At 38.8% G+C, this 15,141-nt stretch overlaps 1 protein-coding gene across 5 annotated transcripts in view; it reads left to right on the top strand.

The window, feature by feature from the left end:
- Positions 1-14,723, top strand: part of GRM8 (glutamate metabotropic receptor 8) — a 476,081-nt gene extending 461,358 nt beyond the window's left edge. For 4 of the 5 annotated variants that reach the window (XM_084616845.1, XM_084616841.1, XM_084616842.1 and 1 more), the window contains 2 exons: positions 2,584-2,830; positions 13,867-14,723. In XM_084616845.1, the coding sequence (XP_084472971.1) occupies positions 2,584-2,830; positions 13,867-13,916 (297 nt within the window). In that variant the 3' untranslated portion in view covers positions 13,917-14,723. Of the gene's footprint in view, positions 1-2,583; positions 2,886-13,866 lie in introns of all 5 variants that reach the window. The other variant, XM_084616843.1, reaches the window with a different exon arrangement.
- The last annotated feature ends 418 nt before the right edge of the window (positions 14,724-15,141 follow it).

Below are 15,141 nucleotides of genomic sequence, written 5' to 3'. Positions count from 1 at the left end.
ATAAATACTTTATTGTTAAAAGTTATCTTTGCAACCTGAAAGGCAAAAGCTTTTTTTTTTTTTTTTTTTTAATTGAAGTTTAGATTAGCATAATCCAGAGAAAATTTGCAGGTAGATACAATTTTAGCAACAGATACATTTTATAAGAGGGCCTGATCCAAACCCTTTGAAGACACTGGGGTTGCATTAGCCCAGGGCTGTATCTAAGTGGCGCAATGTAATCCACAGTAATAAGATCCTTGGAGTGTAAATTATAACTCTTTGGGTTTAAATTATGCCAACAATGGGTTTAAACTTATTCCAGCAATGAATGCAATCCCCTTTCCCTCGGTCGGTAAAACACTGGGCATATTAGTTATACCAAATAAATGGAACCTGAAAGGACTAACAATTGTTAGCTGCTGAATAGTCCTACTGGCAGGAAAGGTGTTTGTAATGTGCTTTGTCTTCAGATTATATTCACTATTTATAAAAAGAAAAGGAGTACTTGTGGCACCTTAGAGACTAACCAATTTATTGATGAAATGAGCTGTAGCTTACGAAAGCTTATGCTCAAATAAATTGGTTAGTCGCTAAGGTGCCACAAGTACTCCTTTTCTTTTTGCGAATACAGACTAACACGGCTGTTACTCTGAAACCATTCACTATTTAAAGCAGCCAACAGGCATTGATGCCATTTGTATGTAAAATATGCATTTCATGTATGTGCAAACATCTTTCCATATAAGGTTGGAAAAACCTTCCAGTTATTTTAAGGTTACCTTCCATATAACGTTACCTGGACAAATCTTAAGGCATTCTGTGGGCCAGACTCTGCTCTTAGTTACACCAATGTAAATCCAGATCAACTGGATTGAAATCAGTGGCGTTATTCCAGATTTATACTGGTGTGAGTACACAATTGGGGTTTATCCACTTTTGGAGCTATTATAGTGATGTATTATTTAAATGAAGGAATTGCTGCATACCACTTTCAGTAACAAAATGCGAAATCCTTTGGACCTTATTATCCTGACAGTTGCATGCAGACAACTCCGTGGAGAATGACAACTCTACATTTAGTATGCTTAGTGTTGTCAGGTTTAAAAGTGCCAGATCTCTACTCAAGTGGTAAATTGCACAGGGCACTCTTGGCTTTTTGGTGAGATTTTACACATTATCTATAGAATAACACAGATAGTTTGTGGAGTGTCCCCATGGTGTGAGTTCACACCACTTAAGCAAATCTGTTACACTTTTCATGTAATGGTGTTTTAAGTGATAGCACTGTTTGTGATCTCTAAGGGTAAAGTAGCTAATGGAAAAACATTGTTCATGAGTTGAAGAATACTCAAAATGTGCTTTTGTTTGGACTATTCTAGGCCAGTTTATTATATCATTAGTTTTCTGCTTAGGGCCGATTTACTGAGGGATTGGCTGTAGTGAAAACAGGTGATTTGGAGATTGACATTATTGACAGATTCTTAGTACTGTATCTCATGATGATAGTCGCTATGCCATAAAAACACACCCCACACTGAGATTAAATGTTATTGAAGCTCTGTTAGGAGGTGGAATAGGTTTTATTCTGTCCCATAGAGTGGGCTCAGTGTTCCTTCTGATACAGTCACAGTATTGCTGAGCTAGAAAGAGAAATTGGAGTAAACCATGCAGAATTGTACGTAAAATTCTTGTTTAATAATATAAAATCCTCTATGAGAGGTAAATGTTGAACAAAGCCACAATGAGTATTTTAATGTGCTTTTTTGAATAGATATTTGCACTTGGTGTTTATTACCATGGAGCCATCATCACCTTTTCTTCCCAGGCAGCAGGAAAAGATCAGAATAGCTTGGTTTTCAAAGTAATAAGTGATAGACAGAACACTCCCTTTGAAATGGTAATTCTTTCTGTTTGTCTATAGGGGATAGAGGTCTATTTCAAACTGGTTCCCTGGAGACACTATATTCCAATTTCCTATTTACAAAGTCCATAGCATATAAGAGTATTTGTTATGTGCCACATAATAGTATGATTAGAATTCGACTGTAATGTACAAATGTTAAAGGAAATGGTATTCAGGCTTTACTGTGGAGAAACTCATTTTCTTCCAGGCACAGGAGTCAAACAGTAAATCAAATGTTTCTCATTAGATTCTGTGTTAAGCATGTTGCCAGTTGAACAGTATTGCATGCACTGGTGCATCAGGGAATGGTACATTATGTCAGAAGTTTCAGTTTATTAGAATAGATGATACAGGGCTAACCTTGTTGTCAGCTTTGTTGTATATTATGTCTGCACAGACACATTTGTTTATAATCTGAAAATGGAGGTGGTTCAGAGGCTTAATTTATTTTTAGGGGAATGGAGTTTAATAAGCATTAGCTGCTTCTACCACCCACTCTTTAGTGGAAGAAAAGAGAACGCTTGACTATAATTAAAGACAATCTGAGTGAAGCTTCCTTCTAATGTACACACAGTCAAGTGACAGCATGATACCATTTCCATGTTCAGTTAGTATTTTTAAGATAATTACTGCATTTGCCTATGCATTTTCTATCAGTCTTACAAACATTGTTTTTTATGTTGTTTTCCCCCCCACAGATGTACATCCAGACAACAACACTTACTGTCTCCATGAGTTTAAGTGCTTCAGTATCTCTGGGCATGCTGTACATGCCCAAGGTTTATATTATCATTTTTCATCCAGAGCAGAATGTTCAAAAACGGAAGAGGAGCTTCAAGGCTGTTGTGACAGCTGCCACAATGCAAAGCAAACTGATCCAAAAAGGAAACGACAGACCAAATGGCGAGGTCAAAACTGAACTGTGTGAAAGTCTTGACACCAACAGTAAGTCATCTGTAGACTTTCCCATGGTCAAGAGTGGGAACACTTCCTAATAGATGTACGTTCGCAAGAATGCACTCACTTTTAATTGTAAACGCTATTCTTTTCTTTGCTTGTCCTGCATGAATGCAGAGACGTGTCAGAATTCAAGTACCTTTGAGCACAGAAATGCCTACGGTTTGCCTACATGCAAATCTTTTTTAGGGGTGACAACTGGTGATTAAAAAAATGAACACATTTTGAAAAAACTACATCTTTTTAAATGATCTGGCCTAGCAAGCACTAATTTGTTGCATCGGATTTTACTATGGCAGTCTCATTATATACTGATGCTTCTTAGGATATATTTAGCTGCCTGCCTCTACCTTGTGAGGACTTTTGGGAGAAAGTACCGCATGATCCCATCACCCAAATCTTTGCTGTAGTTTTTCATTTTGTACAAATAGTACTGGATCTCTTTTTAAGTTTACAAAAATTTAACATAAGTATCTATGTTCCAAGTGTTCATGCACATATAGATTAGGCACTATATTTTTAGAGTTACCAAAGGATAGAAGTGGGAAGAGAGTATTTTCCACATCTGGAAGGTCTTTGAATCCTGGCACATCTCTTAGGAATTGATAAATTATTATAACTTCCAGACAGCAGCATGTCATAAATAGAGCTGAGTGAATGTTTTCTGTACTTGGCCTTTTTCAGTCACAATCGCAGATTCAGTGACACCAAAACATTTAGTGAATTCATATTGGCTTTGCCAAAATTGTTTTGGAAATTAAAAAAATTTCCACAAAACCCAAAGTGTTTTATTTTGACATTTTCTTTTGATTTTTTAGTTTGAAATGACTTTTCATTTGAACATTTCCTTTAATTGTACGTTTAAAAAATCAAAACCATATAAAATGGTCAAAACTGAAATGAAACATTTCAATTTGATGAAAACAAAATGTTTCATTCAGCTCCAAACAAATTTTATTTTACTCTTTGATTCACCAAAAATGTTGTTGTTGGGTCAACCTAAAATATTGTTTTAAAGATTTTTTTTTACATTTTTTGGAATTGCCAGCAAATTGAAAAATCAATGTTTTGCCCAACTCTAGTAATAAAGCCTGATTAACTGTACTTCTGAACAAAAATAATAAAAAAGTTTTGAATAAAGCTAATGAATCCCCTTTCCCAAATCCGGTGGTAATAGAACATAAGTTTCTATTCCCTGACCTACACGAGGGGGAATCAATCAAAGTTACGCAACTTCAGCTACGTGAATAACGTAGCTGAAGTTGACGTACTTAGATCAACTTACCGTGGTGTCTTCACTGTGGTGAGTTGACTGCTGCCACTCCCCCGTTGACTCTGCCTGCACCTCTTGAGGCCCTGGAGTACAGGAGTCGATGGGAGAGTGCTCGGGGGTCGATTTATTACGTCCAGACTAGACGCGATAAATCGATCCCTGCTGGATTGATTGCTGCCCGCAGATCCGGTGGGTAGTGAAGACATACCCTATGTTATAGTTAGAGCTTCAGTGAAATGGTAGTTCCTGTTATAGTTAAGGACTAATTCCTGCCATTATGCTGCAAATGGATCCTCTAGAGTTTTCTGAATTATTACTACTCCTGAGGTTGAAGGAAAGTTGAATAATAATATTTTGCTTGTACATGCAGACAAACCACTGCACGTATGATTGTGAAAGTTACTCCTGCACGTTACCACTGCATGTATGATTGTGAAAGTTACTCCTTTCACATGGAACTCCGAATGAATTCAGTCAGAGTTCACCAGAGTGAAGTACAGTGTAAAAAGTGAGTGAGGATCTTAGATTTGTTCCATAACTCACTTGTTGGAGGATACTGGGTACAGATTATCTTTTAAAAATTCAATAATTCGCCTGCAAAACTTATGGTCATTCAAAAGTGTGTAACTACCAGATGAAGCAATGGAGCCACTGCCCTTTGGATTTCGATAGGTTCATACTACAACCTATGACAGGGGACAGAGGGAGAAATCATGACGAAATTCTCTGTAGATCAGATGTCAGCCTGTAAATACGAAAACCCCTACATCTTTTACAATTCTTCAGAAGTCACCAAAAGAAAATAGAGAGGGAGGAGGGAGAAAGAGAGTTTCCTTGCTGAGTTGGCAAAATGATCAACATCAGAGAAAAAGGTCAAATATAGTTCCACAATGGGGTACATAGGAAGATGGTAAGAAAGTCCTGTGTACCTGAGATTTATCAGCTGTACCTAATGAAGAAGAAATGCTGTGTCTGGTATTCTTTTAACTATGACTATGCATAATTCATGAAAACAGCTGCCACTAGAAGCAAATATGCTTTCTCCAGCAGTGTGACGCAGGCAGGGAAGTATCAATTTACCATATTCTAAACCTGATTTAACACTAGCACACCTATAATTTTCAAGTGCCTCAGTAGTACATCTCTTCAAGGCTTTGATCCATGTACTGTTATACTCCATAGGCAAGTGTTCAGAAAAATCAACAAAGCCCTATTCTAGAGAGCCAGCCCCATGTAATTGAGCTGGCTTGGCTAAAAGAATGGGCTGTTAGGCTTTCAAAATATACTATATCCATTAGATTTTGTTAACTTTTCTCTTTTCTGCTGAAATAATTATTGTCAACAAGTTTTTGAGGCTGTAGTGAAGGACACATTAAAATAAATCTGTTCCCCTAGATCTGCTGTAATAACCCACAAAATACAGAAAAATGTCTCTTCGAACTGACACCTGTAACCCAGTCTCAAATTGTTATTAGGTGATCACAGCTCCAGCACGTAAGTCTTACCTAGAGAATAGCAGGGTGTTACTCACACTCCTAAAATGGAGAAAGTTACAGAATATACAAAATCAGGGTATCACTAGCACTCCAGAAATGGAGAGAGAAGTTTCCCTCCCCTTACCCCGACAATGCTGATCCTGATGACAACAACCACAACTTACCACCAAAGCACAAACAGGAAGAAGTGAATTTCTGTGCTGAGTTTTGGGAGGCATCAATGGTGCATTCTGGGATTTCTTATTTAAAGATACGCAGCCAAATTCTGATTCCATTTATATATACCTGTATATGCTAAAGTAAAGGGAGCTGTGTGCATGTGTCTGAGGACAAAATTTGCCACTTGAAGAGGCAGGAGGGCAAGAGAGAGTAATCAGTAGGCGTGATACATCAGGATAACTACTACCAGTTCAAGATCTGGCCCAGAAGGCTTGGTTCAACAGCCTAGATGCAGAAGTAATTCCTGTTGAAATCAAAAGAAGATTTTTCTTTCAAAAGGTCTGCAAGATCAGGTCCAAAGCAGGGATCAGGTGTGCCTGATCAGTCACCAGCAGAGAGTGAGCAGACAGGGCAGAGTGAAAGTCAGCATGTGGTCAAGTGAACACTAGGCAATAAACAGAGGGACAAGGAGGTTAAAACCAGACAGTCACCAAATTTGGTTTTCTTCTCTCCTACCCATCTCATTCTGATGATTCCTCTGACATGATCTGTATTATTCTTGCTGTCTTTCTCAGGTGCCTTTTTGTTTTTTTCATTGTCATATATATTTTGATTTTTCCATAGTCCACCTTTTCATTGTTCTGTTCTCTGTCATTCCTTGCTCTCTGCCTTTTTCTTTTTCTTAGTGTCTTTGTTTCTGGTGCATTTTCTTCCCCCCGACCCCCTTTTTGGTGCTTTGCAATTCCTTACTCACTCTCCTCCACACACTTTTTCTCTATTTAAATTATTCTTCTTCCTATGCTTTTTATATACTGAGTGTTTTATTTTTTATTTTCCCTTCCTATTCTTTGTCTTCTGTCCTGTTTGTTTATATTTTACTCACTACAGCCATTTACTCTTTTGTTATTTTTCCTTTTTGGCTGCCCTTATTCTGTGCTTTAGGTCTGTCCTTTATATCTTTTTTTTTTTTTTTTTTACATTTCTTGGGTCCATCTCTTTTAATCTGTTCCCCTACACTCCTGTGCTTGACCATTCACAAATCATTTTTTTTCTGTCAAAATCTTCTAGGCACATGGACTGAAATCCTGGCCCTGTTGAAGTCAATGGCAAAACTCACAGATTTCAGTGGGGCCAGGATTTCACCCATAGACTGAACCAAAGCCATTTGCTTCAGACAGCAGAGAAAAAAATGCAAGATAAATTACACACAACTCTTGAGATCTGGGAGTAGAACCCTTATCCTTCAGTTCTACAAAGGAGAAACCACACTGCTTGAGCTAAATGAGATCTCTCTGTGGTCATGTACAAAATTCATATATTACAGCATCACTCACTGCAGTTTAGTTGTTACTGCCTAACAGGACGCCTCAAGTGGCTTGATTAAACAGGAGTTCTTAGTCTTCATTCAACCTCCATTCATCCAAATTCACCAAACCTTTGCAGAGAGCAAGGGATGACCTAGGGGCTTAAACAATTTCTGTTGAAGCTTCCATGCTACTCCCACTCAGGGCAGGCCAAGCAGTCCTCTACTTTAGCGTCTTTTGGGCTGGGATCAAACACATTATACCTAACAGAGCACTCTACATGGCTCATATCAGAATCTTCTTCTCCCACAACAGGTAATAGTGAATCTCAGTGCCCCTCACCCCTTGTCCTCTTTCCAGGCACCAAGGGACCAGGTATTCTAGCCCTTTCCAATGCTGATTGTTTCCATTAGCTTCTCTGTTCCCAGTCACATGCGTCAACTGATTCACTGTCATGTTCTCTGTTAGTTTTCCCCCCATTCTTTTGTGTTTCCTTTCTTTGTTTCTTTCTTCATGTTTGTTTACTTCTCTGCCCTCTCTGTTTGATGTTTGTGATTTCACTCTCTGTTTTTATTTTGTGTTGGATTATGACCCAAAACTCTATCTTCTGTTTTGTTTGTGTTTGCAACAAGCTCTTTCTGTCCTTCTAGAAGTTGCAGTGAGCTGAAGCAAGCTATGGGAATCAATATGGGCCCATCAATAACTTGGTATTCAGTAGAGAACTATTGAGACAAAGCCACTAATATATTCCCAGTCTATTTTCACAAAGCTAATCCTGAATATTCAATGCTAATTTCCATAATTGGCATTGCCTGGTAAAACTGGAAGAAAAAAATACTCAAACAAGTATGAAGGAGTTTCCTGTGCCTTTTTTTTATCCTAATGATGCCACTGATAAACATCTAGTAAGAAGAAGAAACGTGGAGGTTTTGTAATACAGTATGAAAATAAAATAAATGATAGCACCATATCTCTATGTAGTAACTTTCATCCAAGACAACTTAATCACAGATGCTTTATATGCTAAATCATAGGTAGAGATGGTTAAAAAAACCTGACTTTCACTGAATTATTTTACAAAAATTGCATAACAAACTCAATATTTGGAGAATCTTGGCCAGCTGTAATAACTGGACTAAACACAACCTTCCTTTGGTTTTAATAAAATATAGGTTTTAAATTGCTTTCCAAATAATATTGTGGTTCTCATAGGTAACCACAACTGTACATTTATTCCTCTCTACTATGAAACTCTTATGCAAATATATGTTCCGACAGATATCTTTTATCTTTTTTTTATTTTTTTAAGTTGTCATTAAGGTTCAAGCACATATCAATGGTTTGACTACATTTTACTTTTCGAAAGAGTTAAAACATTCAAAACCTGGGAAATGCAGAAGTGAAATTGCATTTCTCAAACAGGGCACTTAGACTTCCAAATCTCTGAACTCATGCTAATATTAGCCTACCATTGTTCCTTATTTGCATGTAGGGGAAGGAAAATGTGCACCACAGGATGCTGGTTTTATACTTTGTTTCACTAATAGATGTCTCTACACCAAGGCACTGATCCTGCAAGCTATTTCATGTGGGCACATCTCCACACCCGGAGGGTTCCACAGGAGTGCAGGGACTGAACCACATTGGGACGCATGCAACTTTAGGGCCTCGATGTGCTGCTTTGTCATTACTAAGGCTACGATTTAATCATTGGTATTTTTAGTAAAAGTCATGGACAGGTCATGGACAAGAAATAAAAAAAATCACAGCCTGTGACCTGTCCATGACTTACACCATAAATACCCCTGATTGAATCCTGGGGTAGTTTTATCCTTCTGTGTAAATAAATGTCTGGCTGCTACAGCAAGAGCTGCTCTAAAAATCAATAAAATAAATGAATAACAGCAAATGTAACTCCTGCCACTTGTGCCACCATGTCTACACAATATTTTTAGCATGCTAGCTCCACCAAAGCTAGTATGTCTCCTCCAGATGGGAATCACACCCTCAGCTCAAAGTGAGGACATACCATTGGACTCTGCAAACTGGTTTTGTAGACTCCTAAGGACCAGATTGGCTCCTGAGCCCCAAATGAACCTCAATCAGTTTATAATTCCTCTGCTAGGGATTGATCCAAAACAGGCTTGGCAGGGGACAAGTTAAGGCTTTTGGGGGTTTGGGTGTGGTCCTAATGAGGCATTTAAAGTTCGGTGGTGGTGGGTTAAATCTTCGTGCTTAGGCAGGTCTTATCAAACATCCTGCTGCTCGTAAGGAAGGGGCAAGAGACACTGGGGAATCTCCTCCCAGCATACCTCAGTAAATTTACAGAAAGTAGGAGACAGGGGTCAGAAGTCCTTTAATCTCCCATGCAAGGCCCCTGTTCTCTACATCCCCTCCGTCCCAGCTCCATTTCACCCTCATTGACACACAGGTCCTTGTTGAGTGGAGTATGGTGCACATTTACCAGTGTCAAACAAATTAGACAGCTGTCTAGGACAGGAAGTGAAGAAAAAAAGATGTGCAGATGGGTCAACCGAAGAAACAACTATGTCACCTATTTTAAATATGTACAGGACATTTCATGATAGTGTTTCTATACAATTCTAAATCCTTTTGTTTTGGTTTACTTCTGTTGTCTCATTCCAAGAGCAGAGTAATAAATGGGCCTTGAAAAGGCTATTTTCAGGAGCATGATAAGTCAAATTTGTTGCCCTCCCTGGCCAGATAAGCTTGCTGAGTGTGGTCTATGCAACAACTCTGAAATGTTCACAGTCTTAAAGACCAAGAAACTAGATGTTGAGGCTCTTAAATTGCAAACAGGAGCTGCAGGCTCATTAGCATAAACTGTATAGATATGTAAGGTATTAATCAAATAAAAAGAGAAAAGCTGAATATGCCAGTGGTCTGATTTTTCCAGTCTGGCAGTATGAACTACTATATAAACCCTCCATGGGAATACTTTGGAATAAATCTGATTTTATTTTCAAAGTCATACTGTAAGGAATACACCTATTTATTGATTTTTACTTTCTTCTTCTTGACTCATCCAACACTAGATGCATCAAAGCTATGTATTCAGACTGGCAGATAATTCAACATTACTTCTTTTCCCACACACAAAAAAGAAACCTGTCCAATTTGAGTACGTGTGCTTTATTTACTCATGTTTTACTGCGAAAAAAATCACTTTATGTTCTAAAGAAATTGGTCCAGTTTCAGCAATCCTAGTATATTCCCAGATGGGAGAATGCAGGGCAGAGTGAGAACAGTCTCCTCACCAATCCAGCTGTGGGAGCATGAGAGCGAGCTCACAAAGGAGTCTCATGTCCCATGCGAAAGTTCTGAAAAAACATGAATTTGCCTATACTTGCTTAAAGAGTCCTGGTACTCCAAAAGCAGGGCTATTTCCTCTCAGGAATGCGGTACTCTGATGCTTAGGCAGAGTCATATGAAGGCCTTGCCCAGCACCTGCTCAGAGTAGTCTTCTCTTGAACTTGGATGGCCACTGGTCTCTTATTTTTGTAAGCAACACAATTTGCTTGCCAGTTTCCACTGAGCTGAGTTTTAGAATTCACATTCATTTTCTCAGATCCAAACCTTCCCAGGGGTCATACTTCTGAAACTCCAAAACTGGAGGTACCTGTATGTGTGGTGATAAACAACAAGCTCTTTGACAGTTTCTTTGATGTGTGTGTTCTCATGATTATGCATTCCAATATCCTAATGGAAAAAGTCAAATCCTATTTGAATTTCCGTGGGCTGGTTCCCTGGTATCTTCCAAAGCTGCAACTGCAGGATTAGAGTCACATTCCCTAGAAATCTTACAATAATACGGTTCTGTACATAATGTAGTGGAACTGGGGATTGGGCCAGAGAAGATTCAGGGGGTAGCAGTGTTAGTCTGTATCCGCAAAAACAAAGAGTCTGGTGGTACCTTAAAGACTAACAGATTTATTTGGGCATAAGCTTTTATGGGTAAAACTCCACTTCCTCATCTGAAGAAGTGATGTTTTACCCACGAAAGCTTATACCCAGAGAAGATTTTATTTCCCTGCTTCTGTATTTCTGTTCTTCCACCATCACCTTCAGATTCCCAGGTCAGGTTTAGACAGTGTGAGGATTTCTTTTCCTATTTCAGTTATGTAAAAACATCAGTGGATTTCTATCCAATAAAACATAGCAAAGGACTGTCTTGAGAGAGAGAGAGAGAGAGAGAGAGAGAGAGCAAAAAAGCTTGATTGATACTGTGTTAGCCTTGATTCTGAGTTCACACCAGTTTACACTGGTGTAACTTCATTGACCTCAATGGAGTTATAGATTTAGGCCTGATCCTGCGCTACTTAACTTTAAGCATATGAGCCATCCAAATGAAGACAATGTGACTACTCGTGGCCTAAGTCTTTGGAGAATTGCAGTCTTATGGAGAAGTGACGTCAGTGCAGTTACTCATGATTTAAATTGGCGTGCGTATAGAATTATATGGGCCAGATTCTCTAGACCACTACGTTCATTTTGTGCTGCCAGCTGCCTCCACCCACTGGGGTAAATGGAGTATGTCAGAGGCAGGCTAGAGGCAGAAAGGGGTATGCTGAAGCCGAGTCCCTCTGCACCTGATGCCGTACAGACTTTATAACAGTGGTGGAAGATACAGTCAGCACCCTACTGCTCTAAGTTCTGCTGGGTCCATGCAGCTGGGGATCAGAGAGCTCCAGGTGGCTCTCTGAAGCCACCACTGCCCACTCTATCTGAACACGTAATGGAGAACTGGCTACATCTCTAACAACAATAAGGGACAGTGGCTGCCATGTAGAAATGCCCAGTACTATATTTAGGTTCAGTGACTTGTCACCATTTTACCTTAATAGTAGTCCAGGAGTTGACTCATCCTCACATATTGCACCTTTCTGAACAAGCAGGAGAATATCTGCTGGAAGGGGAAATTCACTTGTAAGAAAGGGTGGTGCAGTTGATACTGTTAATCTGCCTGAGGAATATCACCACAGGAGGGCAGTTTTAAAGTACAGTCTGAGCTTTCTAGTAAACATGCCTGTGGACACTTCCTGGAAGAGAGATGTTCTATGTCAGAGCATCTCCTGAGGATGCTGGTCACATACCTTCATCAGCCAGCATTGCCACTTTCAGGGCTGCATCAGCCACCTTTGGCCTCTTTCCCCTCATATAACAGGTGTTGTGGATGTCTTGTATGCCTGTAACTCCCTCCTAGGTCTCCGTTCCACCAGTGGATGCCTAGCCGGCCTCAGTCAGTGGAAATTGGAGCGTGACTCAAGCCCCAGATGTGCCAGCAATTGTTTTGCTAATTTGTTTTTTTTTTAAATTAGCCAAATAAAATGTTGAAACTAAGGCACAGCACACTATATTTAAAAAAACACAACTAGCCAGGAAGAGATATGAAATATGCCGAATAGCTTGTAGAATAAAGAGCTGTGTGTCTTTTTCTCACCCAGCAGCCATCATATTACCCCTAAAGCACACACAAATAAAATGTCATCAAAAGCACAGTATTTGGGCCCTGTTTCCAGCAAGCTATTTAGAAAAGCACTTAAACATATGGTTCAAGTCAAGAATATGCTCATGTGATTTCTTGAATTGGAACCTTGGTGAAGTTGATTATACAGCTGAATGCTGACTAAATACTAAATTAATTTCATTGCTACACAGGTTTCAGAGTAGCAGCTGTGTTAGTCCGTATCCACAAAAAGAACAGGAGTACTTGTGGCACCTTAGAGACTAACAAATTTATTAGCGCATAAGCTTTCATGGGCTACAGCCCACTTCATTGGATGCATAGAATGGAACATATAGTAAGATATAGATATATATATATATAGAGAGAGAGAGACAGATAAGTTGGAAGTTACCATACAAACTGTGAGAGACTAATTAGTTAAGATGAGCTATTATCAGCAGAAGAAAAAAACTTTTATAGTGATAATCAAGATGGCCCATTTAGACAGTTGACAAGAAGGTGTGAAGATACTTAACTTAGGGAAATAGATTCAATATGTGTAATGACCCAGCCACTCCCAGTCTCTATTCAAACCCAAGTTAATGGTATCTAGTTTGCATATCAATTCAAGCTCAGCAGTTTCTCGTTGGAGTCTATTTTTGAAGCTTTTCTGTTGCAAAATTGCCACCCTTAAATTTTTTACTGAGTGGCCAGCGAGGTTGAGGTGTTCTCCTACCGGTTTTTGCATGTTATGATTCCTGATGTCAGATTTGTGTCCATTTATTATTTTGCATAGAGACTGTCCGGTTTGGCCAATGTACATGGCAGAGGGGCATTGCTGGCATATGATGGCATCTATCACATTGGTAGATGTGGAGGTGAATGAGCCCCTGATGGCATGGCTAATGTGATTAGGTCCTATGATGGTGTCACTTGAATAAATATGTGGACACAGTTGGCATCGGACTTTGTTGCAAGGATAGGTTCTTGGGTTAGTGTTTTTGTTGTGTGGTGAGTGGTTGCTGGTGAGTATTTGCTTCAGGTTGGGGGGCTGTCTGAAAGCAAGGACTGGTCTGTCTGATCCCTCACTCTCACAGATCTTGGGAGACAGATCAGTCCTTGCTTACAGACAGCCCCCCAACCTGAAGCAAATACCAGCAACCACACACCACACAACATTTATTATGCTCTAATAAATTTGTTAGTCTCTAAGGTGCCACAAGTACAACTGTTCTTATTGCTACACAAAGTGCTTTATGTTGATTCCAAAACCTGAAATGTAACTTTGTTCTTTTCTTTTCTTCTTCTTCTTTTTTGCTTTGCAGCTTCCTCTACCAAGACAACGTATGTCAGCTACAGCAATCATGCAAACTGAGCAGGGAAATGAAATGCACCTGAAGTATGTGAAAATAAAAAAAAATAAACAATGAATTTACTACCACCAAAACCTCGGTCTTGGAAAGAGCTGTAGACTACAATCGAATCAATAGTCAGTCTCTTAATGGACAAAGATTAACCACGAGCCAAAAGCAGGAAGGGTGGGGAAGGAAAAAGCTCAGTTTTATACACTTCAGACCGAATGTCAAACTTCTGAACTGTTTACTCACAAAAGGAAGTAAATGTTAGCTTGTGAAAAAAAAAATGCTGTTGAAATAAACCATGTCTGATGTTATACTTGTAAGTACTTTTTTGTGATTGTGAGAATTTCCATTCCTGTCCCACATTGTTGAACTTGTATAAGAAGATGAGTTTGTTTCTTGTGATGACTGACTGAATTGAAGCCCTGGGTTGTGCTAAAATAAGTGCAATGATTGACGCATGCAAATTTTTATACAAAATAATTTATTTCTAATAATAAAGGAATGTTTTGCAAATGTTCAGACTTGTTTCGTTGCAGTTTTAAGGAAGGAAAAACAAATAATATTTTAAGTCCGGACAGTATTGTCTATTGTTTGTTTAGAATGTGCAGTAAAGGGGGGAGCAGGTATAAATAAAACAATAATAACGGTGTCAGAAGAATGCAGTGTAAAGTCGAAGCATGTTGACGGAGGTGTCCGTGTGTGTGTGTGTGTGTGTACCCTCCGAGGTGGGTGACTTTATTTGTTTTAAAAATTGTGATTATTTTAAAATTGCTGATGGGAGTTTTTCCCAAAGTAAATACATTTTATAAGATTTTGTGAAATGAAGGATTTCTGATGTTGTGCTCATCATTTATGATTCAGCAACTGGTTTTTTTCTTTTGAAAAAAATTATCAGACAATTATAGCAAAGATGATAAAAACGAAAAACTCGGATTTCTTATAGTAATCAGAACCAGCAAACTGAAATAAAAGGTTAATCTTATTATCCTGTACAATAGTATTATGTTGCTGATACTCCCCCATCAGCTATGATGACGTGCCATTGCTGGCAATCACATCTTATTGATGAATGCCTTAGAAATAACATGGAAAGGAATCAGTAGAATATTTGGAAAGCAGTAAAGTGGATATATGAACTAACTTATCAAACCTTTCAAAAGCAAAGGAAATGGCTATTCGAGTACAATTCTGATGTCTTCTAATTTTCAGAATTAAATTATTCAGTAGTTAATGGTGCCA

This window comes from Lepidochelys olivacea, assembly GCF_965140295.1.
Source record: "Lepidochelys olivacea isolate rLepOli2 genome assembly, chromosome: 1".
Taxonomy (NCBI): domain Eukaryota; kingdom Metazoa; phylum Chordata; order Testudines; family Cheloniidae; genus Lepidochelys; species Lepidochelys olivacea.
This window is presented reverse-complemented; position numbering and strand designations above follow the sequence as displayed.